The following is a 23,146-nucleotide window of genomic DNA, read 5'->3' on the forward strand; positions in this document are numbered from 1 at the left end:
ACCACCACATACTCCCTGCCCTGCCAGCTCCTGCTCACCCCACCTCCCCAGTAAGCCCTCACGGCTTTCTTACAGTGGGAATTTGACAACTACATGACCAGTTATCAATCTCTTTCCACCTCTGGAATGTAAGGTACATGAAGCCCGAGACTGAATCTGACTCATTCATTACTGTACATTTCCCCTGCATCCAGTAGGAACTCAAAAAACCCTCATTAAAATAAGTGATTCCTTCTCAAATCCTTCATATTATATGTGTAATCAAAGCTCATCCTGCTAATGACTTAGACATAAAGAAGCAAAGTGTAGTCCAAGTGATTGCTGAGTCACTTCAGGTTTCTCAAGCACCATGAATGTATGAATTTTCTTTCTTTAAGAAGCAGAGAGACAGAGAAACAGAGAGAAAGAGTTCCCACCTGCTGGCTCAGTCTCCAGATGCACAGAACAGCAAGACTGGACCAGACAGAGGCTAGGATCTGGGAACTTAAACCAGGTCTCCAGGGTGGCAGGGCCCCAGCTGGTTGGGCAACCACGTGCTCCCTCTCAAAGTGTACATTAGCAGGAAGATGGAATTGGTAGCAGAGCCAGAACTCAAACACAAGCACTCCAGTAAGGGATGTGGACATCCCAAACAGTATCTCAACCACTAGGTCAAACACCCAACCTGCCATGAATTTAATGACTTAAAATTAATTCACAAGGGGGGCCGGCGCCGTGGCGCAGTAGGTTAATCCTCAGCCTGTGGCGCCGGCATCCCATATGGGCACCGGTTCTAATCCTGGCTGCCCCTCTTCCAATCCAGCTCTCTGCTATGGTCTGGGAAAGCAGTGGAAGATGGCCTAAATCCTTGGGCCCCTGCACCCGCATGGGAAACCAGGAAGAAACTCCTGCCCCTGGCTTCGGATCCTCCGGCCGTTGCAGCCACCTGGGGAGTGAACCAACAGAAGGAAGACCTTTCTCTCTGTATCTCCCTCTTACTGTCTGTAACTCTACCTCTCAAATAAATAAATAAAATCTTTAAAAAAAATTAATTCACCAGAGTTGAAAAGATCAACAATAGTTAAGATAGAGATATCAAGAATAAAGCCCAAGGATTCTCAAACCCTGGACCCCTGGACCACAGCTCTGTCTCAGATAAATTCCTCCCTGATCAATCCAAGGTGACTCAATTATGGGTTGAACATGAGTAGAGCCAGCCAAGAAGAGCTCTGCAACTCCTTTCCTTTGTCCCAGAAGCCAAGGATCTACCACTACGGTCTTGACTGGCCCTGTGTAGAAAAGGCACAATGGTCCTAAGAGTGATAAGGGGCCACTGTAAGTCTTGGAATATTGGTAAATGAAAGTGAAAATACTAGCAATATCCATCTGTAGCAGCCTCCATGTATTTTTTGGAACTCTTGTTATTCTTTGGAACCTCCCCTTGGGGAACTGCTACCCCAGAATACCCTGGGTTTGTACTGATGCTGATTAGCTACAGAGGAGAATGATGAATTCAGAACATGGGTCCGCCAATCCAACCTCAGGAATCTGTGAGGTACTTCGCTGGTAAGATGCCAACAATGCCTCATTAATGGTAGCTGATGTCACAGGCCAGTTCCGCAAGCCAGGCCCCATGAGTCAGTTCTTTGATTAGTTCTCCATACATAGCATTTAATAGAGAAGACTTGGTCTCAGAGGAAAACCACTGCCCCAGGCTCGTCAACTGTCCATATGAGTGGTTAACAGCTATTAGGATGGAGTTCAAAATTCAACAGTCTCCTGCTGGCCTCGGAGAGACAAAGGGTATAAAGAAAGATGAGTTATGATGTCCATTGAGAAACTCCAGGATGGTGAAAGGAAAGCTGTTATAATGACAAAAAAATGTTCTTTCTAAACTAAAAATGACCAGAAAATCCTGGCACTAATCATTTAACTTGAATTCCTCAGCAATGACAGGAGGCCACAAGCCAGTATGACCACCACTGATTTATAGGTGTGTCCTGGAAGATGTTTCTGACCTCAGTGGCTGTGGAGGCCACTTGGGCTGTGAATCAGCAGATAGAAGATTCTCTCTCTCTCTATTAAAACAATTTTTTTCAAAAAATCTTAAAAACACAGATTCACACCCTCCACATGACCAGTTCCCACTTCCAGGGGCAAAGGAATTCAGATAAAATGCTCAACAGACACAATAAGGAAGGGAGCAAAGGTGATATATAAATGCATTAGTGCAACATATACAGACAACTCACCTGTAAATCTCCAAACATACATGTCTTACAGTCAAGTTATTGGACAATTATGAACTGGGGGCAGACATTTGACACAGTGGTTAAGATGCCACCTGGTACACTCATATCTCACATCAGAATGCCTAGGATCAAGTCCTGGCTTCACTTCTTCTTCTTTTTTTTTTTTTTTTTTTTTTTTTTGAAAGGCAGAGTGGACAGTGAGAGAGAGACAGAGAGAAAGGTCTTCCTTTGCCGTTGGTGCACCCTCCAATGGCCGCCGCGGCTGGTGCACCTCGCGGATCCGATGGCAGGAGCCAGGTACTTATCCTGGTCTCCCATGGGGTGCAGGGCCCAAGTACTTGGGCCATCCTCCACTGCACTCCCGGGCCACAGCAGAGAGCTGGCCTGGAAGAGGGGCAACCGGGACAGAATCCGGTGCCCTGACCGGGACTAGAACCCGCTGTGCCGGTGCCACTAGGCGGAGGATTAGCCTATTGAGCCGCAGCGCCAGCACTGGCTTCACTTCTAACTCCAGCTCCCTGCTAATACAAACCCTGAGAGGCAGCAGCTGATGATACAATGTGTCCCTGCACCTTAGTGGGAGACCCAGATTAGGTACTTGGCTCCTGTCTTCAGCCTGGCCCAACCCCAACGATTGCAGGCATTTGGGGAATGAACCAGAAGATGAAAGATTTCTCCCTGTCTCTCAGCCTTTCAAATAAATAATTAATAAAAAATTATAAACCAATATAATACTGGATGCAATTAAGCAGCACAATGCATTTTGGGAATAGCTACTGACCCTTTAAAACATAAAGTAATAACAACAAAGGTAACAGTAATGGATAAATTGCAAGAATGAAATTGCACAATGAAGAAATTATTTACCCAAACCTGGAACTAGTCTCCGGATCCCTAGAACACCCTGCCTGATAGGAAAACCCTTGTTTGCTTGGGGGCTTTGGTCCTTGGACAGCCTGACCATGAGGTTTATGACCCACTGTATCAGTTCTGATCTCTGGAGGAACTGCATGGGGACGGAAGGCCGGTCAGCCATCAGTGCAGTTTGTGATACAAACCCTGGAAACCAACAGCTCAGATGAGCAACCTGTTCCTCCCTACTGGCAGCTGGCAACACTTCACAGGTATCCCCACAAGTTACCAGGAGGAGACCACATGGACAACGGAGCTTTGCATTTGGAGCATTCTTCGCCCTGTCCACCTCCTCCTTTGGCTATTTCTAATTTGCAGCCTCTCACTGGACTAAAACTCTAAAGATAAGTGTAGCACTGTCCTGAGTTCAGTGAATCATTCTAGCGAATTATTGAACCTGAGGGTGGTTGCAGGAACCTTCAAATTTGTGGCCAGCTGCTCTGAAGTCACAGTCGCCAAAATTGCCAGTGGTGTCTGAAGTGAGCGCACTTTTAAGGGAACTGCTCCTGCAACTGTACTGAATGCCTAACTCCTTTCAGAAGTCATGGCCAATTAATGACCTGAAACAGTGTCCTTTCCCCAAGCTGCAGGGACTGCAATCTGTCTACACACAAAGCACACAACTCCCTCAAGAGCTGAATAACTGCACCTCTGTAGTGAATCTGAATTTCTAACTAACTTATTATTAGTAAGTATGAATATGCACTTATGAATTCTAAACACCCCTCCCCAAAAGGGAAATGAGAAGCGGACTGTAAGAGAACCCCTACAGAGATCAAAGGTGCCTGCGAAGCAGCTGGCTGCTCTTTCCCCAGGGGCTGTGTACTCCAGCAAGGGACACAATGGCCTAACCAAGCCTGGCTAAGCAGGAGCAGAGACAACTGGGGAGGCCAGCTGCAGAGCAAATGCCACAGCTGGAAAACAGCTTGATCTCCCAGCAAGATGTCCGCTTTCCATGGCTGGAAGTGGGCAGCAAGGAAGTACCGAGGTTGTCCCAACTTGTCAGCACCTCACTCCAAAGGACTGTCAGGCACAGGACTCCCAGGAGTGAGGGTGTGTGGAAGCCAGGGGTAGAAGCTGCATGCCATGGAGAAGGTTCCCATGCAGCCTCTCAAAGAACCCAGAGGCAGTATCTGGACACCTGTTACTCATAGACAACCATGCCAGTCAACTGATAGTGCCGGTGACCAGACAGAGGCCTCTCCCTGCTTCCTCTCCCTGCCTCAGTGCTCATAAGAAGCCAAGCCTGGAAGAGGCAGAGACAGCATGGCCCCAACAGCACAGCAGGAGTGAGCACAGCTCAGTCTTTCCCCACTGCGGGCCCCTCCTGCTCTGCCACAAAAAGGAGATAAAAATTTCACATTGAAAATGAGATCAGCTCTAAACCAGACAGACTTTTAAAAACAGAGAGTGACTGGGACGTTAAGGAATCTGTTCCAGAGACGGTCAAGAGCATCTGCTACCCAGAGGAAAGGGGAAAGGAATCCAGCCCAACCACACACACGAATGAAGGAAAATGAAGCTACTTCAGACAGAGACTAAAACAAAACAGCTACAAAATGTGCTTTTATGTTAGGCCTCAATCATAGGAAATTGCCAGTATTTGACCATTTTTGACCCCCCAAAATAACTACTTCATAGAACTTAAACTAACAATGTGAATATTTCCCTCATGTTTCATTATGAAAACTTCCAAACACACAACCAGGCTGAAAGAATTTCATAATAGATATCTATGTGCTTATCATTTAGATTTTGCTACCAACTCTATATGGTGTACCTACATACCCCTTCCATTAATCCAAATTATTTGTATAACACATTTTATTTATTTTTGGAAAGATTTATTTCATTTGAAAGAATATCAGAGAAAGGGAGAGGAAGAGACAGAGAAGGAGACAGAGAGAGCTTCTACCCGCTGGTTCACTCAAATGCCTGCAATGGTCAGGGCTGGATTGGGCTGAAGCAAGGAGGCTAGAAGTACATTCAGGTCTCCCACATGGATGGCAGGGGCCTAAGTAGTTGGGCCATCTTTTGCTGCTTTCCTAGGCACATTAGCAAGGAGCTGGACCAGAAGTGGAGCATCCGGGACACTAGCCAGTGCTATGATATGGAATGCTGGCACTGCAGGCAGCAGCTTAACTCACTGTGCCACAACACCAGCCGCCGTAACTTGCAGTCAACAGTACACATCCCCCTAAATACTTCAGCCTGCGAATCAGAACTTACAGCACATTTTATAGGTTTTTAATGTAAGGTTTAAAAAGGTGAAATACATAAATTCTAAGCATACATTGCCTGAGTTTTAAGAAAAATATACATTGGTGTGACCCAAATTCCTAACACTATCTAGAACATTAACGCTTAGAATGCTAATTAAAAAGGGCCTCAGGGCCCTTTCTATGTACAGTTCACCCATCCTCAGCAGCAGAGCCACTGTTTCACTTCTTTTTCACTGTAGATCTGTCTTGCCTGTTAACAGAAAACTATAAAAATAACATTACACACTGCTATGATTTAAATGGGTTGACTTTGTTCATGGGCTGGAGGCTTGGTCCTCAAAGGGGGTGTTGTGGAACATTTAAGAGGTAGGACTTAATAGGAAGCCCATAGGTTAAGTTGAGGGGTTTTGTTCTTGGGACTTCAGGGCCCCAGCACTCTCTGGATTCCTGTCTGGCAATATGATCTCTCCCTAACACATGCATTCCCCATAACGTCATCCATTAGGTCTTCAACAGAGGCCAAACCAATGGGGCCACTCCAGCTTGGACCAGAACTATGCACCTTAAACCTCTTTTGTTTACAAAGTATCCAGCCTCAGGTATTTTGCTATAGCAAAAATGGATTAATACACACAATAAAAGTGGATGAATACATACACTTGTTTGTGTAAAGCTCTTCTTGCTCAATTTTGTTCCTGAGAATCATGTGGCTTAACTGTAGCAGTAGCTCATTCGTTTCCATTGATGGGAAGTACTCTACAGCATACAAATAGGAGTATATATGAATCATGAGTATATCCATATCTATATCTGTATCTATATCTCTATAGATACTGATGACACATGGAATATATCAGACCATATCCATTCTCCTGCTGGTAGAAACCTAAACATTTTCCATTTTAAATTATTATAAATAAAGCTGCTAGGAATAGTCTCAAACAAGATTACTGGGAATAATGCCTGTAATTCTCTTATGCTAATATGTAAGAGTGGAATTGCTAGATCATAAGGTGGTATGGTTTGAGCATGACTTGGCTCCAGAACTCTTGCTGGATATTCAACCCCATCATGGAAAGTTAAGGGTACAAAGAGGGTAGAAACTCAGTCCAGTTGTAGTATTTAGAAGATGGGTCTACTGAGAGGGCCAGTGGTCACTGAGGGTGTGTACGTGGAAGGTGATTCTCTCCAGATGGTTATTAGGAAAGCCAAGCTGGGCCCAGCTCTTTCTCTCTGCTGCACTATGTAATCCTCCTTCTCCTGCATACTTTCCGGCACTGCCATCTACTGCCCTCATCAGAGGCTGACCAATGGGGGACACCTGACTGTGCATTTGAACCTCCAAAACTGTGGGCTACATTAACTATCTTTATAAAGCTAGCTGCCTCAGATAGCTCACCTTAGCGATGAAAAGATGACCAACACAGAGGAGACATATACATTTAGTATTAAAACAAACTGCCAGACTGGTTCCCAAGGCAGTTGTGCCATTTTATGTACTGATCAGGAATGACCAGTATTTGGTGTTGTCAATCTTTTTAATTTTAGTCACTAGTGAGTGTACAGTACAGTCTCTATGTGGTTTCAACTTGCATTCTCCCAAGAACCAATGATACTAAACACTTTATTCGTATGCTTATCAGTTATTTACTTCTCTTTGTAAACTGTTCAAATCTTTTGCACATTTGTCTTTCTGAAACTGAACTGTAATAAATTTTTGTTTTTTCTGCACACAATCCTTTACCAAGTACATGTATTACAACTTTTTCCTCTCAATCTGTGGCTTTCTCATTCTTTCTCTTTTTCTTTTTTCTTTTAATTTTATTTATGTGAGAGGCAAGCAGACAGAGAAATGCTCCTATCTGCTGGTTCATTCCTCAGATGTCTGCAACAGCCAGGGCTGGGTCAGGCTGAAGCCAGGGACCAGGGACCCAAGTACCTGAGCCTTTACCTACTCCTCCTAGAATGCACGTCAGCAGGATGCTGGAGTCAGGAGTCGATTTGGAATCAGCAGATGAGAGCTCTCAAGCATGCTCACTCTCTCTCTCTTTCTCTCTCCCCCCACCTTCTAATAAGTAAAAAAAAATCAAATATCAAAAAAATTAAAGATATGTATTTCCACAATGTTTCCTATTAAAACTTTGAAACTTTACATACAGTAAAAATATGAGGGTACCTCAAAATGTTCATAACAAAACACAATCAAAAGATAAAATTCTGATGAAAAATTTTGAAATCCATGCATTGTTTTTTCATAATATACATTTTCCATGAACTTGTGGAAGACCCTTGTATTAGTAAAATGAAGCACTTGTGTACCCTACACCTGGGCTTATCAATTATTACTTTGCCACCCAGGCTTTCTTTACATTTACGCACCCATGTGTACACACACACACACACACGTTTTCATTCTTTGTTTCTCCCTCCCCACTGAAAGGAAAAAAAAAAAATCGCAGTGTGTCTGACATTCTCTTCTCTACTAGAATCTACACTACATGGAATATTCTGTAGGCTGGGAATTGGCACACGATTTTGGCTAAGTTCTTTGTTTTAAAGGCCTTAGTAAAATGAAATAGATGAAGTATATTATCTTTCATGTGTCCTTCAATTTTAAGACTTCATGATTCTAACTCACAAAAGCTCAATGCCTTAAGTTAAATTACCAGATGGTTGCAATGGGAAGAAAACCAAAAACTTCCTCTTGTGAGTGATTTTTTCTACCCTGTCCTCCTCATAAAATATTTAGGAAAATCACAAAAAGAAACATATTATAGAGAAAGGCATGGAGACTTTGTGGGGGAGGTCTATTTCCATAATAAAAAAAAAAACTTTAAAGAATTTTTAAGTATGATACTGAGAATTCAAAACTATATGAAGGATACTTTAAAAGACATTATTAGAATAAATTAGGGAAATTTGAATACAGACTTTATTTTAGGTAACAGTGCACTTAATTTAAATTTCCTGAGTATGATCATGATGCTGTGATTATACACAGCATATCTTTGTTCTTAAAAAAATGACAAAGAATGTAGGAATAAAATATCAAGATTTTAATTTTCATATGGTTCAGCAGCAAAAAAAAGAAAATTAAAGAAAACAGCTATAGAAATTGTGTCTAGGGAGACAGAGAAAGCAAACATATCATAATGTTAACAATCTCATATCAAACTGAAGAATTTATATATTCATTGTATTCTGTTTGTGGCTGTTTAAGAATCACATATTTCAAATCAAAAAGTAGAGAAAATACAATATTCAGGCCTAAAAATCAGAATTTCCAGAGGTAAAGGGTAAGAATGTGAAATGTTAAAGTGCCCCTGGGTTATTCATAATTGGATTCCAGATAAGTAAAAAGGAAGCGAGAAAAAGCTGAAAGTTTTAGGGATGCTTGCACAGGTGCATCCTAACCAGGATGTGTCTACTGTAGTATTGGCTTCATATTTTATACCACCCTGAATAAAAATGTTGCTGTAATCTGAACATGGAGAACATTTAATTGATAATGGTGTCAGCACTAAATTCCTTGGGTTTGAGGTCACTTCTGGTTATACAGGAGAATGTCAATGTTCTTAGGCAATTCATGGTAGAGGAGTCAGTTGGGCTAAACTGTCAGTATGGGGCGGGCATCTGGCCTAGCAGTGAAGGCAACCAACTAGAAACCAGCAGCCTGTATCTGAGTATCTGAGTTAGATTCTTGGCTCCAGGTTTCAATTCCGGCTTCCTGCTAACACACACCCTACTAAGGCAGCAGTTGTGGCTCAACTGGTGGGATCCTTGCCACCCACCTAGGAGACCAGAATGGAGTTTTCAGCTCTTAGCTTCTGTCTAGCCCAGTCTTGGGCCTTGTGGGCACTGAAGGAGTGAAGTGGCAGAAGTGAGCTGTCTCCCTCCCTGCTCTCAAAACAACACAACTCAATACAACACAACACAAAAAACACCTTAGCATAACCATAGCCTCCATTCACTCAAACAGAAGGAACAAAGCAAGAAAGGCAGGAGGAAGGGAGGAAGGAGGGGAAGACAAAAGAGGGAGAGACAGTAGATAGCAAATATGATAAGATGTAAACAAGTCACAAGTCCGTAAACCCAGCTGAAGAGTATGCAAGTCTCCATACACTAAGCTTTCTGCCATTTTATGCGTTTAAAAGTTCCAAAACAAATGATTTTAAAAATACAAAATAAGAACAAAACAAATCTAGATTTGAAAGAAGGCGGCGAAGGTCAACTTCTACAACCAGGCCTGAAGTTAAACCAACTCAGCCTCTGGTCTGGACCCACGCAAACCAAGGGGAGCAGTTTCTCAGAGCTGATGGCTCACTGTCCCTTCACGTCCTGCTCCCAGGCCTCTTACTGCTTACATGACATGACATTCCAACTGCACCCTCCAGTCTCAGCTCAAGTTCACCTGGAGAACAAAATCTAAACTTGGCAATGATGATGCTGCCAGGAGGGCTCTCCTTGCTGGGAAAACCACCAAAAGGGTTTTTTTCCCCCTCCCTTACTTAGGGCCACCACACACTCACCCCAAGGCACTCTGCGGAGCCCTCTCCATCACGACTCCTCCTCCCCTGTAGCCCCACAAGGAAGCCACCCTTCCAGATGCAGTCCAGCCCTGGGAGTTTCACCCCCTCACTGTGCTCACTAATAGCATTAACAACTGAAGGGCCACTTTGGTCAGACACAACATACAGGCAACTGCAAATAATTAAAAAATAAAACACAAAACAAAACAAGCCTTTTTACAAATGTACATCCTGTACAGTGTATCTGTTTTGCACAAGGGTTCAAGTCACTTTTCATAGCCCAGGCCATCCTTCTGCACAGAATCTCAGACCTCAGTGTAGAAGTTGAACTTTGCCTTCCTCTTCAAATCTAGTTGTGTTTTGTTCTTATTTTGTATTTTTTAAATCATTTGTTTTGGAACTTTTCCTCTAGGTACAGATTTCCCTCATGGCTTTGTGCTGCACACAAGTTCAATAAGCAACTGGACAGGTTTCTCTTGAGGTTGACATGAACCCATTAAAGCAGCTCTCCACAGGTTCAGTTCTGTGGTCTGCCGGGACTTAAACTGAACACAGGACAGTGCTGTCAGTCTTTACCAGCGGGGTTGAGACCAGGAGATTAATTCCTTGAGGAAGTCAGGAAAAATGACAAGACTGTATCCTAACCAGCCAGTCTACAAAGTCTACCAAACTGCATAATTAAAATGTTGTTCAAGTAACCTGCATGTAGTGAGCCCCAGCCCCTTGGCTAGTGTTCACGAATTTCTTTTCTAAGCACTTACAGGCAATTTTTTCATTCTAGAATCTGCCTAGGATTGTCATGGAGACATCCATTTACAGAGGCTCTGACTCTACCCTTTTCTTCTTCTTTTTATTTTTTAATAAAAATGGGACATTCGTCCCTTGAGTGGCTTCTGATTTTCTTCTAATTTTCATGATTCCCCAAAGGAGAAATATTCAGAAAGCAGTCATTGGGGTTGTAGTTTCATGACTTTTGAAAAACTTCAGTCCACCTTCATCTTAGCCTTTCTTTTCTCTCTTCCTAGATCCTGAACACCTTGTTCCTTCAACAAACATGGGGCTGACATTGTGGCACAGCAGGTAAAGCTGCTTCCTGCAAAGCCAGCATCTCATATTGGCACTGGTTGGCGTTTCAGCTGTTCTACTTCCAACCTAGCTCCAACCTAATGGGCCTGGAAAATAGCAGAAGCTGGCCCAAATGCTTGGGCTCCTGCACTGAGGTCGGAGACCCAGAAGTAGCTTCAGGCTCCTGGCTTCAGTCTGACCTAGCACTGGCCCTTGAGGCCATTTGGGGAGTGAACCAGTAGATGGAAGATCCATCTATCTCCCTCTCTCTCTCTCACCAGTTGATGGAAGATCTTGATCTATGCCCCCTCTTCTCTCTGTGCCTCTTCTTTTCTATCTGTAACTCCTTCATCAAATAAATCAATAAATCTTAAAAAAAAAAAAAAATACTTACTACTCTGTAGCCTGCTGCCTCCTGTGGCAAATTTCCCAGCGGCAGGCACAAGGTTTTACTGCTAAGTCCCCTGCCCTGTTCCAGCACAGAGCTTGGAATGAGGTAAACACTCATTAACCTCACTGGACAGTTTACAGCTTGTTCCCACAAAAATCTAAAAATAAGTTATTTTTGTCCTATCCCACTGATCAAACCAAATGTAACACATATGCAGTGTTTTAAAAACAAAAACCATACAACAGGAGGAGAAAGGTCGCTCTGCGTAAGGAACAGGAATGGCCAGGGCAGGTGCAGTGACAACCCTGAGACTTTATCATGGACTCTGCCGCCTGGCACCGCATCACGACTGTGCTTCTCTTGCCAACTGCATCACAATTCAAAACCAAAGTGATGCTCAACATCACCAGTACGTCCAGAGGCATCCCCCCTCCTTACTCTCACAGATTCACTTTGCTCTTAACTTCTTGCCAACCCTCCCTCAGATCCACCTTCACCAAATATACTCCCACTTGCTCCTGGCTGAGGTGACCTGATACAAAGGTCACCTAGCACCCCACTATCTGCATCAATGGCCTCCACACTAGCAGACACTGTTTCAAATGCAAGTCTCTCAGCCACGTTAAAGAATAACTCAGTCTGGGGCCGGTGCTATGGTATAGTAGGTGAAGCCTCTGCCTGCAGTGCCAGTGAAATTGGAAATTGGGGTGCCATACGATATCACCATATGCTTATTAATAAATTCCCAATATGAATAAGCCCTTGTGGGTTCTTGTCTAATATTCAGAAAAGAATTCTGAATGAGGCAGCATGGTACATTTTTAAGCTTTTATTCAGTGCAAAAGATGCATAGGAAAGTGAGGCCCCTATCTATAGGAGAGAGGTAAATCTGGGTTCATAGCGAGTACCAGGAACCAGCCACACGGAAGAGCATCTAGGCCAGGAAGCATGGGGAGGGGTTGCCTGAAGGCCACACACCCTGGAGGTGCAGGATTGCAGGGGCGGGCCCACCATGTCCCAGGCTTTTAATCCACTTTCAAAGGGGAGTGGTTAATTAGCCTGATTGGCCAGTGGGCACACAGGTGTGGCCAGGTAGGGGCTGTAAGGTCACACAGGGGCATGGTGAAGGAGTGGTCTTCCAGCTCACACACCTAACCAATTTTAACCTGTATTCCTGCCTACATCACCAGCATCCCATATGGACGCCAGCTGGAGACCCAGCTGCACCTCTTCTGATCCAGCGCTCTGCTAAGAGCCTGGGAAAGCAGTGGAAGACAGCTCAGGTAGTGCTTGGGCCCCGGCACCCATGTGGAAGACCCAGAAGAAGCTCCTGGCTCCTGGCTTCGGCTCAGCCCAGCTCTGGCCACTAAGGCCATTTAGGGAGTGAACCAGTGATGGAAGACCTCTCTCTGTCTCTCTATAACTCTGCCTCTCAAATAAATAAATAAATCTTCAAAAAAAAAAAAAAAGAAAGAAAAAGAAAGAATAAACTAGTCTGCTGCTGAGACTTCCTAGGTGCATGACCCCAAAAACATCTCACTAGCTATAGAGGATGAAGTCTTCAAGCTTTCTGCTAGCTACAGGTTAAGCTAATGCCCAAGCTGTAAGCACAGCTACGTTGCACAGGTGTATCCTGAACAGGCTGGCTCATATTTTTAATACCATCCTTGATAAAAGTGTTGCTCTAAGTAGAATGTTGCTGAACAACATAAAATTCAGATCAGCAAAACAAGGCACTTGCAGTTCTTGCAGGCTACCTCAGACTTTAAGACACAATAAATATCAGGATGGTAAACTGTAATGGCTCCCAGTTTCCTCCATGGCCCTGAATTTTCATTCATTCAACAAATACTCTTTAAATTTCTACCCTGTGCTGTAGTAACTACCATTCAGGAGAGGCCATTCAGTCTACAGTCCAGTGGAGGAGAAAAATAAAAAGGCAATTAAAATTACTTTGATAAACACTGTATCAAGGTAACAGGACAAATTAGACAATATGGATGCAAATAATCATTTGAGAACAATCATAATTTTGAATTGTGGTGTTCCAAACTCTTCTTTACAACACATTAGCACTGTCACTTCACAGTTTTTTCTTTTTAAAGAATTATTTTTACTTATTTGAAAGGCAGAGTTACAGAAAGAGCAGGGGAGATACAAAGAGAGAGATCTTCCTTTCTTTGTGCTGATTCACTCCACAAATGTTCTCCACAGCTACAGCTGGGGCTGCACAGGGGCCAGGAGCTTCACTTGGGTCTCCCACATGGGTGCAGGCACATAAGAACTTGAGCCATATCAATTTTTCATTTTTTATGCCAAGCTGACAAACCTTAGTCTTTCTTTTTAATGATATATTTATTTATTTGAAATAGAGTACAGAGAGCGATAGAGCCAGAGAGAGAGAAAGGTCTTCCATTCGATGGTTCACTACCCAGATGATCGCAACGCCAGAGCTGAACTGATCCGAAGCCAAGAGCCAGGAGCTTCTTCCAGGTCTCCCACGCAGGTATAGGAGCCCAAGGACTTGGGCCATCTTCCACTGCTTTCCCAAGCCACAGCAGAGAGCCGGATCGGAAGCAGAGCAGCTGGGACTTGAACCAGCACCCATACGGGATGCCAGCGCTGCAGGCTGGGGCTTTAACCCACTGCGCCACAGTGCTGGCCCTAAACCTTAGTCTTAAGTCAAAGAGAAAATAATAATTCTTACAAATCCATTTTAAGTCAAAAACAAAAAAGGGAAGAAAAATTTAGCAAATTCCTCCATGTTTTAATATTCATGTCAATACTTTCAGCCTATCCTTGAGTCATGTTTAAAAATAAAGTGAGAGGAAAATTGAAATCTTGCAATGTAAGCAAGATTTCCAACATCGCAAAAATGCAGAACAAATAAAATGCCTGTTTGTGTCCAACCTTCTTGCCAATCAGAATGGACTTGCCATGGATGAAAGAATATTGGGAATGCTCTTGTGGCTGCAAAATAGCTTCCCATGGGTGTGACTGTGAAAGCTAATGGGGAAATGACCAGGGTGATGCTTAAATAATACTTGTTACTATACTAATGGCCTTGACCTATTCACACAATTCTCTACACCAATGAAGTACACTTAAAAACTTCAAGAGAACTTTTCATCTCTGTTCTTGCCCATAATAAAAACCAAAAATATTTAATGCATGTAACATGTAATTTTTGAGTATTTATTACATTCAAGGCACCAAAACAAACCCTCAATGTTCTTTCAACTAAGTAGAGGGAAATATGACCACTGGTATTTTTCATTCCAACATTTATTAGCACCTTTTCGTGTACTCAGCAGCTACCATGATATACAAAGTATCTATATGATTCAATATTCATACCACTGAGTACTGAGTATCTACTACATCAATGCTGCCAATTCAACCACAGAGATAAAAGGAAAACAAAACATACTGTTTACCTAAATCGAACATCAGCAATAACTCTTTGAACCCCAGCAATTATTCTAAACTAGGATGTGCAAACTACAGCCAGTCTTGTTTGTCACAGGCCAATTGCAGTTTCACTTGTGACACAGCTGAAAAGAAGAAAATTTCACAATTACAATTTCATGAGCAAATTACATGGAATTCAAATCTCAGTGCCCATAAAGTTGCACTTGAACACAGTTACACTCGTCTGCGTACCCTCTTGTCTGTCACTGCTTGCAAGCTGCAACAGCAGAGCTGACTAGCTGCAAGGAAGAACATATGGCCAGCAATGCCAATGCCTGATCTAAAACAAATGATCCTGGAATCCCTCCTCAGCCTGGTTTGTGGACAGGCAGGCTTAAGCCAACAAACACCAGTGAGATGCAAAGGATCTTGCTCTAAGCAAAAAGACAAAAAAGTCTTTCGCTTCTGTGGGATGTGAATAAGGAAATATGCCATTTCAGTTGCCACAGGCTACCATGAGGGAACCAGGCTTAGGATGATACCTACACTGAGTGGTAAAGCTAAAGGAATGTGAGTCCTTGCAACCCTACTGGACCACTATCATCTCACATCTCAGCCTTACCTGGGGTTTTCTTCTTAATGAAATATCCTTCTTGCTTATATTAGTCTGAGTCTAGTGTGTGAGCCTAACAAAGATGGTGGCCTTACAATCAGGCAGCAGTGAATGTTTGCTCATGGTAATACTGCTTGGATGACTTACTCAAAGTTAAAAATTAGTAAGTGGTAGAGCTAGTATTTGAGTCCCGTTCTGTCTGATGCTGTTGTGTTGTCTAATATCATAACTGGCTCACATTTTCATCTGTTGAAGGAACGTATATCACTAAAATCATGAAGTTCTATAAAGAACCTTGTTGGGGAGGGGAGAGGGGTTACCAACCCAGTCTGTGAGAAAAGGGTAAAGGATGAGGGAGAGTACATAAGAACTAAAGAAGAACTAGTTTGGAGATTCCATAGTCAACAGGGGAAGTCAAAGTGGTGAGCTATCCTAGAGGATAATTTTTTTTAATTATTTATTTATTTATTTATTTAAAACTCAAGAGTTACAGAGACATGGAGAGACAGAGACAGAAAAAGGTCTTTACCCACTGCTTCACTCCCCAAGTGGCTGCAATGGCCAGGGCTGAGCCAGGCCAAAGCCAGGAGCCAGGAGCTTCATCTGAGACTCCCAAGTGAGTGGCAGGGGCCCAAGCACTTGGGCCATCTTCTGCTGCTTTTCCCAGGCCATTAGCAGGGAGCTGGATTGGAAGAGGAGTGGCCAGGACATGAACGGACATCCATGCAGGATGCCAGCATCTCAGGTGATGGCTTTACTGCTACGACACAGCACTGGTCACCTAGAGAATAACTGTACTGCGGCTACAGAGAGAGATTTTCTTCATGGCTGGAACATTAATACAAACAGGTAAGACAGGGAATGGCTAGAGAGGGTACAAGGAGGAAGACCATGAAGAGCATCTTATATCGTGCTAAGGAATTTGAACCACCATCTTGAGTTCTTTGGCAAACTATCTCAGGTTTTCAAATACAAGGACGTGAACACAATCTAATTTCCACATGATAAAGATGGCTATGACAGAAGGATGAGCTAGGAACAGTTATGAGGAAACTAACAACTAATGAGGGTCTAAAATGTTCAACTCAAGTAGCTTAAGTGTCAGAACTGAAATCGCAACTCAGTTTTGACTTTTGCTAGTTGCATGCTCTTTGGCAAAGTAACCTTGCTAACCTTCTCATTTCTTCATATACAAAGACAGACTTTAGAGAACTACTGTAAGAATCAAATGCTAAAACAGAAGGAAGTGCACTGTGTCTGACATATAATTAGCCTTAGGAAGAGGAAACTGCTTTTTCTCCATCATTACTGTTCATACTTAGGTCTACAACTCGAGAGTGCTACAGAATTCGGAGCCACCAAGAGGTAACACTTAAAGCCTGGAGAATGCAAACTGTGGGGTAGAAAAGGACCAAGCAAAGAATCCTAAGACCACTCCTAAGGGGGAGACAGAGGAAAGGAACAGGATGAGCCCCATAGACTTAGGACTAAAGTCTCTGTGACTTTGAGAGACTTGAAGGGAAGGAGAAGAAAAAAAGGAACCCATATGCCTGCTGGATAAAGAAGGCAGGGAAAAGAAGGGCTTGGATTTTTCTTTAAATGAGAACTACCACATCAAGAAGCATACATTATAGGAGGAGGTAGAGAAGGAGAGTTCCCAGGGTCAAGATCGGTGAGAAAACGGTGCCCTTCAGAGAGAGCCAGGACTCCCACCCCAGCCTTTGCTTTCTCCTAGGTAGGTGAGGAACCAAAGCATCTTAACAGTTGTCACTAACAAGACTTTACCTAGTAACTGTGGTGCTGGTTCATCTCCACTCACCCACCATGTTCCCAGGGCCTCCACCTCAATCTAGAAGAAGAAAACAGGCTTTACTGAACTACACATTAAAGATGCACCACACCAGGTCTGCTGTTGATACTTCCATGTCCAAATCAGAGCAACCCTTCCCAAGGTGTTCCAATGTGTTGGCTTTTGCAGCTACCATGGATCTTTACTCTTGTCCATATATACTAGGGGCCCTAAGCCTCGAGTCAGCTGGCAATCAGTGTCATGCAACTCCAAGGCCAGTGCCCGTCCAACACACAGCAGATGGGGAAGCCCCAAAAGGACATGCTCTGCTGTCTCTGCAAAATGAGAGGCCGTCATCTGTCAAAACCAAAGGGGAATAGTAAGGTACTGGCTCAAGGACTTGAGGACTTGATATAGCTGGTGCTAAAGATAGGGCCAAATAAACTAGGAACACATGGGAAGACTACAAGGCACTGGGCAGAAGCCAGATGAAGGAAAAGGTTTTGAACATACATTTATTTATCAAATAAACTTAGACTAGTAAACTCTGTTCTCTCTTACTCCATCTTATTCTATTCCTACTCAACCACCTTAAATATCTACTCATCAAAAGAGAATTCTAAAGATTAGTTTTGGGACTTCACATAAATACCACACTACACCCACAAGAAAACAATATAATAAGTTTTTTAAGAGCTTTGCACTTTCACATAAAGTTCATCTTTCAAATGTTCTATCTATAGGCTTAGAGAGTAAACATGTACTTCAGATACTGAGCTATATCTGGAACATAAATCTACTAGTAAATCCACAGGAGCCACAGACCAGTCAAAAAATGGTGTCTTAGCCTGTGCCAGGCACCTAGGAATCTATGTCTAATTACTGGTTACAACTAAATACACTGATTAGAGAAAACTAAAAGATAATCAAATAAATCTTAAATTTTAATAAGCATTTTATTTTGCTCATGAAGAGAGTAAGTTCAGATTTATTCAGTTTTTTAAAAAGGCGTATTTACTTGAAAGTGAAGGTAGAGGCCGGCGCCGTGGCTCACTAGGTTAATCCTCCCCCTAGCGGCGCCGGCACACCGGGTTCTAGTCCCGCTCGGGGAGCCGGATTCTGTCCCGGTTGCTCCTCTTCCAGGCCAGCTCTCTGCTTTGGCCCAGGAGTTCAGCGGAGGATGGCTTAAATCCCTGGGCCCTGTACCCCATGGGAGACCAGGAGAAGCACCTGGCTCCTGGCTTCAGATCAGCGCAGTGCGCAGGCCGCAGCGGCCACTGGAGGCTGAACCAACGGAAAAGGAAGACTTTTCTCTTTCTCTCTCTCTCTCTCTCTCTCTCTCTCTCTCACTGTCCACTCTGCCTGTCAAAAAAATTAAAAAAAGAAAAAAGTGAAGGTAGACTGACAGAGAGAAAGAGTAGAGATCAAGAGAGACGGAGATCTTCTTCTACCTGCTGGTTCACTTAGCAAATGGCTGCAACAGCCAAGGCTGGGGCCATGCTCAAACCAGGAGCCAGGAACTCCATGCAGATCTCCAACATAGGGGACAGTGATCCAAGTTCTTGGGCCATTATCCACTGCCTTCCCAGGTACATCAGTGGAAAGCTGGATGGGAAGCAGAGCAAGGAGGACTTGTTTTGAGATGCCGGCATTGCAAGCCGCACATTAATGAGCTGTGAAACAATGCTGGCCCCTGTTTATTTTATTACTATTTTTTTGACAGGCAGAGTTAGACAGTGAGAGAGAGAGAGAGACAGAGAGGAAGGTCTTCCTTTTTTCCATTGGTTCACCCCCCAGGTGGCCGCTACCACCGGCACATTGCAGCTGGCGCGAGCTGCGCCGATCTGAAGCCAGGAGCCAGGTGCTTCCTCCTGGTCTCCCATCTGGGTACAAGGCCCAAGGACCTGGGCCATCCTCTACTGCACTCCCAGGCCACAGTAGAGAGCTGGACAGGAAGAGGAGCAACCGGGAGGAGAACCCGGGGTGCTGGCACCACAGGTGGAGGATTAGCCTAGTGAGCCATGGCACTGGCCTAATTTTATTTTATTTTTTTTTAACTTTTATTTAATGAATATAAATTTCCAAAGTACAGCTTATAGATTACAATGGCTTCCCCCCCATAATGTCCCTCCCCCCCGCAATCCTCCCCTTTCCCACTCCCTCTCCCCTTCCATTCATATCAAGATTCATTTTTGATTCTCTTTACATACAGAAGATCAGTTTAGCATACATTAAGTAAAGATTTCAACAGTTTGCTCCCACTCAGAAACATAAAGTGAAAAATAATAGATGATTTTTTTAAATGATGATGAAATCCGATCAGACCTATTGTCATGTTTAATCCCAGTGAGAGTCAAGTTGGGAATTGATAATTTCTTCTTTTTTTTTTTTTTTTTTTTACAGAAGATCAGTTTAGTATACATTAAGTAAAGATTTCAACAGTTTGCACCCCCATAGAAACACAAAGTGAAATATATTGTTTGAGTACTCGTTATAGCATTAAATCTCAATGTACAGCACATTAAGGACAGAGATCCTACATGAGGAGTAAGTGCACAGTGACTCCTGTTGTTGACTTTACAAATTGACACTCCTGTTTATGGCATCAGTAATCTCCCTATGCTCCAGTCATGAGTTTCCAAGGCTATGGAAGCCTTTTGAGTTCTCCGACTCTTATCTTGTTTAGACAAGGTCATAGTCAAAGTGGAGGTTCTCCCTCCCTTCAGAGAAAGGTACCTCCTTCTTTGAAGACCTGTTCTTCCCACTGGGATCTCACTCACAGAGATTTTCACTTAGGTTTTTTTTTTTTTTTTTTTTTTTTTTTTTGCCAGAGTGTCCTGGCTTTCCATGCCTGAAATACTCTCATGGGCTTTTCAGCCGGATCCGAATGCCTTTAGGGCTGATTCTGAGGCTGGCCTAATTTTAAACAATATAAATGTACCTAGCACTAGTCATTACCACTTCAAGTGGAAATGGAATCAAACCAAATTACCAGCATGATATGGCTTAACTTCTCAGGTATTCTGATGATTTTATAAGAAAGACTTTTCACTTTAATAAACTCATCAAAATATTCTTAGGGTCTTAAAAATAACAAATTTAAAGAAGCTCAATATTCAGTGATTTTTAAAAGCACTTTTATTTCATTATAAGGTTATTACTGGCATAAATAGCTATTTTCTGTTTTCAAAACCATAAACAACCTTTTACCAGCTAAGCCTGAAACTTCAAAGGCAGAGTTTTCAGAAAATGTAACTTACTCAAAGGTACCTACAAGGAAGTAATAATTGCAACTTAGCCACTTTGACAAGAAGAAATAGAAGTTAAACAGTCTCATAAACAGTTAAGAAGCAAAGCAGTTTCCCTTTATGGCTACTCACATCTGAAAATACTCCTAAATTCATTTATGCAGCTAGAATAACCTTGATTGCAAAACAAGGAAAGAAAATTACAGGTCATTTTTACTAATGCATATATTAACAAAATCAATCCAATAATACTTAAAAATATGTAAAATTACCAGGTTGGATACTTCTCAGAAGTGTAAAAGTGGTTTTATATTAGAACATAATTTAATTTACCAATTAAAATACAAAAGGAAAAAACATACATAATCTCAGTTGATGCACTCAAAACAGTGCTCAGAACTCATCCTAACTCCTAGTGAGCTGCATAAAGGGAGAAGAGGGAAGAAATAATAGAAGAGAAAAAAAGGAAGGAAGAAAATTTCCTACAAACATCCAGTATGAACAAAGACGCAAAACTGTTGACCAGTATTTAAAAAGATATTTCATCTTGACCAAGAGGAGCTTTTAAAAGTATATGAAAAAATTATCAACCTAGAAATAGAAAGAAATCCCCCAATCCAGTAGAGAGCATTTAGGAAATGCCCAGAGTTAAATTCTACTTACTTAATGGTGAAATAGCATATACTTTGTCATTAAAATCAGAAACAAAGCTAGAATATCTACCCTCATCACTTTTATTCAATACTGTACTGGAAGTTCCACACAGAGCAGTATGGCAAGAAATGACTGGAAAAGAGGTAAAGTTATCTCTATTCATGGTTGGCATGATATTTACATGGAAAATCTCAAAGAAGTTTTTTAAAAAACTACTAATATTAACATAAATTTAGCAAGGTCAAATGACATAAGTGTAAGTATCATTCCTAAGTGTATATATTAGTAGCAAATAAAGGAAAAATTAAAAATTTAAAAATATTTACAATAGCATCAAAAACCATAAAACAATCCAAAAAAGTATTTAACAAAAAATGTATGTGATCTCCACATCAAAAACTACAAAACAAGGCAGAAAAACATTAAAGATCTAAACAAATAAAGATAATACATCACTGTCGTGGACTGTAAGACTTAGTATCAGTGAGTGCTAATTCTCACAAACTTGATATACAGATTTGATGCAATTCTCTTCACAAACTCTTGCATGTATATTCTGTAGAAATCAACAAGTTGATTCTAAAATGTATATGGATACATAAAAGGCCTAAAATATTCAGAGCTGTTTTAAAAGGAACAAAAAGTTGGAAGATTCCCACTACCTAGTTTTAATACTTAGTGTACAACTACAGTAATCAGGACTGTGGTACAGGCAGAAGGACAAATAACAAAACAACAGAAAAGAGTCCAGAAATAGACTGATGTCCTTATGCTTCATTTTTTTGACAAAAATAACAAAAGCAATCCAATGATGAAAGCCAAGTCTTTTCAACAAATGATGCCAAAACAACTGAATGTCCATTTAAAAAAATCTAATTCAAAATTAATTTTAGTTACATCATAGAGCTAGACATAAAATCTAAAACTGCAAAACTTCTAGAAGAAAATACAGGAGTATAAGTTTGTGATTTCAGAATATGGAAAGTTTCTTAATGACAGAGAAAGAAAAAAAAGAGTCCAGGGGCCAGCATTGTGGCATAGCAGCACGTAAAGCCACTACCCGGGATGCTGTCATTTCATGTGGGCAACAATTTGAGTCCCAGCTGCTCCACTTCTGATCCAGCTACCTGCTAATGTGACTGGGAAGGCATCAGAAGATGACTTAAGTGCTTGGGTCCCTACACCCAAGTGAGAGAAGAAGCTCCTGGCTTCAGACTGGTCCAGCCCTGGCCACTGTAGCCATTTGGGGAGTAAACCAGTAGATGGAGGATCTCTGCCTCTCCTTCTCTCTCTTTCTGTCTGTAACTCTGTCTTTCAAATAAAACTTTCAAAAATATTACAGTACTAAAAAATATTTACTCTCCAGAAAGATATTATTAAGAAAATTAAAGGTAAGCAGTAGACTGGGAAAAATATTTGTAATACATATATCTGGAAAAGAACTTCTATCCAGAATATTAAAGGAATTACAATTCAATAATAAAGAGCAAGAAAAATAATTTAATAATAGGCAAAAGAGCTAAACAGAAACTGCCCAAAAGAAGATAACATGCACATCCTTGTAGTACAAAGACAAATTCTCGACATTGTTAGTCATCAAGGCAACTGAATTGTAAACTACAATAGGAAACCATGGCAAACACCAGAATGGCCAAAATTAAGACTAACAACACCAAATGTTGGCACAAATGTTGTGCAATTGGAATTCCCACATGCTCTCAGTGGAGTATATAATATATAACCACTTGTCAAAATTTAATACCACTAAACATACACCTACCCTACAACCCAGCAATTCCTCTCCTGGGTATTTGCTTAGGAGATGCAAAACAAGCAGAAAAATGGGCAAAATACATGGAAAAGTAATCCACAGAAAAGAGAACACAAATGGCCGTTCTCACTAGTAATCAGAAAAATGCACATTTAAGCCACAAAGTACTACTTCTTAACCACTAAACTTGCAAATATTAAACCTTACTAACGTGGCTGCACCAAAGAGGATGGTATTCACTGTGAGTAGGAGTGTAAATCAATACAACCACTTTGGGGCTAAAACATGGCCAGTATCTAGGAAAAGCTTC

General features: G+C 42.0%; 1 protein-coding gene across 23 annotated transcripts in view; it reads right to left on the reverse strand.

Moving 5' to 3' along the window:
• The window catches only part of ASPH (aspartate beta-hydroxylase), a 303,829-nt gene that overhangs the window by 273,239 nt on the left and 7,444 nt on the right, over positions 1 to 23,146 (reverse strand). For 15 of the 23 annotated variants that reach the window (XR_011389109.1, XR_007918607.2, XM_070075073.1 and 12 more), the window contains exon 2: positions 17,160 to 17,223. The exons of the other annotated variants lie outside the window; for them this stretch is intronic. Coding sequence is in view for 13 of the 15 variants with exons in the window: in XM_070075073.1 (XP_069931174.1) it covers positions 17,160 to 17,223 (64 nt within the window). In the remaining 2 variants the exon portion in view is untranslated. The remainder of the gene's footprint in view (positions 1 to 17,159; positions 17,224 to 23,146) is intronic. 23 annotated transcript variants of the gene reach the window in all.

The sequence above is a fragment of the Oryctolagus cuniculus genome, chromosome 6, assembly GCF_964237555.1.
Source record: "Oryctolagus cuniculus chromosome 6, mOryCun1.1, whole genome shotgun sequence".
NCBI classification, from domain to species: Eukaryota; Metazoa; Chordata; class Mammalia; order Lagomorpha; family Leporidae; genus Oryctolagus; species Oryctolagus cuniculus.